General features: G+C 37.5%; 1 protein-coding gene across 1 annotated transcript; it reads right to left on the bottom strand.

Annotated features, from left to right (window-relative positions):
• Window positions 1–232: 232 nt before the first annotated feature.
• On the bottom strand, window positions 233–1,193 carry LOC110199534 (olfactory receptor 5D18-like). Its single transcript, XM_020974413.2, has one exon. The coding sequence runs from the start codon at window positions 1,190–1,192 to the stop codon at window positions 233–235; it is 960 nt and encodes a 319-aa protein (XP_020830072.1). The 5' UTR covers window position 1,193.
• Window positions 1,194–3,110: the final 1,917 nt, after the last annotated feature.

Here is a 3,110-nt window from a genome sequence, read left to right as displayed (position 1 = left end):
ATTAGGGGAAAAGGTATTTAGAAAGAACACCCTTTGCGGTGGGGGGAAAGGCAAGATGGGGAGAAAATGTGGAACTCAAAATCTTGTGGAAGTGAATGACGAAAACTAAAAATAAATAAATAAATTTTTTAAAAATGTGAAAAAAAGAAATACATGATAAATTTAAAAAAGGGTCAGCATTGTTGAATTATGGAGAAGTCTCAATGTACAGTGAATCTATAATGACATAGATTTAATGAGAATGAATTGACTGAGATAAGATTTTGGTGATCTTAAAATTGTTGACTGCTTCCTTCACATCTTTGTTTCTCAGACTATAGATCAGGGGGTTCAACATTGGAATTACTACTGTATAAAAGACAGAGGCCACTTTGACTTCCTCCTTTAGATTTTGATTCCTGGGCAAACAGTAGAGGAAGAGAATTGTCCCATGGTAGATAGTGATGGCCATGAAATGTGAGGTGCAGGTGGAGAAGGCTTTATGCCTCCCACTCACTGAATTCATCTGCAGGACAGTAGTCAAAATAAAAAGGTAGGAAGTAAGGATGATCACAAGTGAGCTCACCTCATTGAAGGTAGCAAAGATGAAAAGAAGCATTTCAGTTATGTAAGTATCAGAGCAGGAAGCAGAGAGGATCACAGAATATTCACAGACAAAATTATCCAGTATACTAAATCGACAAAAAGATAATGAAAGGAGGGAGGACATGATGACAAGGGAAGAGATAATGCCCCATGCATAGGCACCAGTCACCAGTAGAATACAAAGGGTCTGGGACATGGCAACTGTATACATCAAGGGATTAGAAATGGCCACAACACGGTCATAGGCCATCACTGCCAACATGAATGTTTCTGTCACCACAAATGTGCAAGCAAAAAAGAATTGGGTGATGCAGCCCTGGAAGGATATTGTTCTGTCTGCCACAGCTAAGTTCTCTAGCAGCTTGGGAGTGACAACGGTAGAATAACAGAAGTCCACAAAGGACAAGTGGCTGAGGAAAAAGTACATAGGAGTGTGGAGTTTGGGGTTGATCCTGATGATGACAATCATGCCCAGATTCCCCAGCACAGTCACACTATAGATGGCAAGAAACACTAGGAAGAGTGGGACCTGGAGCTCTGGGTTGTCAGAGAAACCTAAGAGGATGAATGTGACTGTGCCGCTCTGATTCTTTTCAGTGCTCAGCATGGTACCTATGGGGAAAAAAAAAGAAAGAAAAAAGAAGAGTTAATTGTTACACATAAAACATCAAGGAAACTAGAATTTCATGAATTCATAAAAAGAAAAGTCATGAATTTGTGGCTGTATGAGACTGAGAAAGACAAATGAAGAAATAAAGGTATTCTTCATTTTGAGTGGGGCACCTAGGTGGTACAGTGGATAGAAGGATGGGCATGGAGTCAAAAAAAAAAAACTTGAACTGAACTCAGGTTTCAGACAATTACTAGCTATGTGGCCTTGGGCAAGTCTCTTAAGCCAGTTTGCCTCAATTTTCTTACCTGAAAAATGAGCTGGAGAAGGAAATGGCAAACCATTGCAGTATCTTTGCCAAGCAAACCCCACAAAGGGGTCACAGACAATAGGACACAAGTTGAACAACTGAAAAATAGCAAGTGTGTTCTGAAAGGGGAGGCTCACTAAGAAAGATCCCCAAGGTTGTTCTTCTTTGGTAGCTAAAAGAGTAATCTGAGAGTGATTAGCATGGCAGGTTGCAGGAGAAGCAACCCTGTGTAGATATGTTGTGGTCACACATTTGAGTGAGCTTGGAAAGCAAAACAGAACTCTGCTGTGGAAGTGAGTTTGGAAGGAGGTGATCTGTTTTATCATTGAGAATAAATTTGTAAATTTTGGGTGCACCAACTGCTTTTACCCAGTGATGACCCAAGATAGGGTTAGCCAAAAAATGTTGAAAATGGTGTACTAGCCAGATTGCAAGCTTGGGAGCACTTTTAATTTCTACTTCAGGAAGGCCTCTCTTGGGGGAGATAGCATCACCTCAAATAACATAGGACAATTGAAATCATGAGAGCAAATCTGAAATATTAAATAACTTTTTTATGTTATTATAAAATATGTGGGAACTTTAACAATTGGTTAATTTTATCAAATAATATTAATTCGACTTGACAAAGGAAATCATAAAGAGACAGGGAATGAAAGAAGTCCTAATGCTCAAAATTTGCCTATACTTCTGGGGTTCCAATGAATATTTTAGGTGAAAAATCTGATGTTCAGGTTGATATCCCTCTTGGATATAGAAAGAAGAATGAGAATTCGGGAAATTATTCTTTAAAGGAGGATAAGGAGATAAGTTTCTGTGTAAAAGAGACGTTCTCTTCCTGTTACAACATTTACTTAATTAAAATAGTTCGTATTTTAATAGGATGCCCTACAGGTCTTAGTGGAATTCTAAGCAATTAAAGTTCCTAAAGGTACTAAAGTTTAGAATGGAACTAAGACTTTTTGGACAGTCAACTAAAAAAAAAAGAACATCTATAATTAATCAGATGTAACTGGAAGGCAGTAAGTCTCCTTTAGACAGAAACTTACCTTCTAATCTTTTTTATCATCCTTACTTCCTTTACATCTTCATTAAGTCATCTTGGGACACTGTGTATAATGTCTTACGTTTGAAAAATGACGGGAATATTTTCTTTCTCTTTGTTCTAACTACAATCAAGTATGGTAAAAGTTCTCATTTTGCCAAGGAGGAAACTAAGCATTTAGGAGAAATGAGTTTACCAAAGTAAGGCAACTAAGCAGTAGTCAGGATTCAAAACCTGCATTTCTGACTCCAAGTCGAGTGCTTTTTCTATTAGGTTGCCCAATATCTACAAACTGAGAAGAGAACATAAGGGTGCTAAGGGTGATAAACCAACTGAAAAAGAACAAATAAAAACAGGCAAATGCCTAGTCCTTAGTAGAGTTGTAATGTAGACAAAGTTTGTCTATGTAATTGTATATTTTGTTTCCTGTGATTTCTCCTACCTTGAGAAACCTTAGTCCATGGGGCATTTTTTTAATTTACGGAGAAAAGTAGGTTTAATAAACCACTAAAACCTGAGGTTTTTTTTCTTTTCTGTCTTTCTTTCTTTTTTCTTTTCTT

Source organism: Phascolarctos cinereus, unplaced genomic scaffold (assembly GCF_003287225.1).
Source record: "Phascolarctos cinereus isolate Bilbo 61053 unplaced genomic scaffold, phaCin_HiC Scaffold_9;HRSCAF=440, whole genome shotgun sequence".
Lineage (NCBI taxonomy): Eukaryota > Metazoa > Chordata > Mammalia > Diprotodontia > Phascolarctidae > Phascolarctos > Phascolarctos cinereus.
The sequence above is the reverse complement of the archived record's forward strand: the minus strand, read 5'-3'. Positions and strand labels throughout refer to the sequence as shown.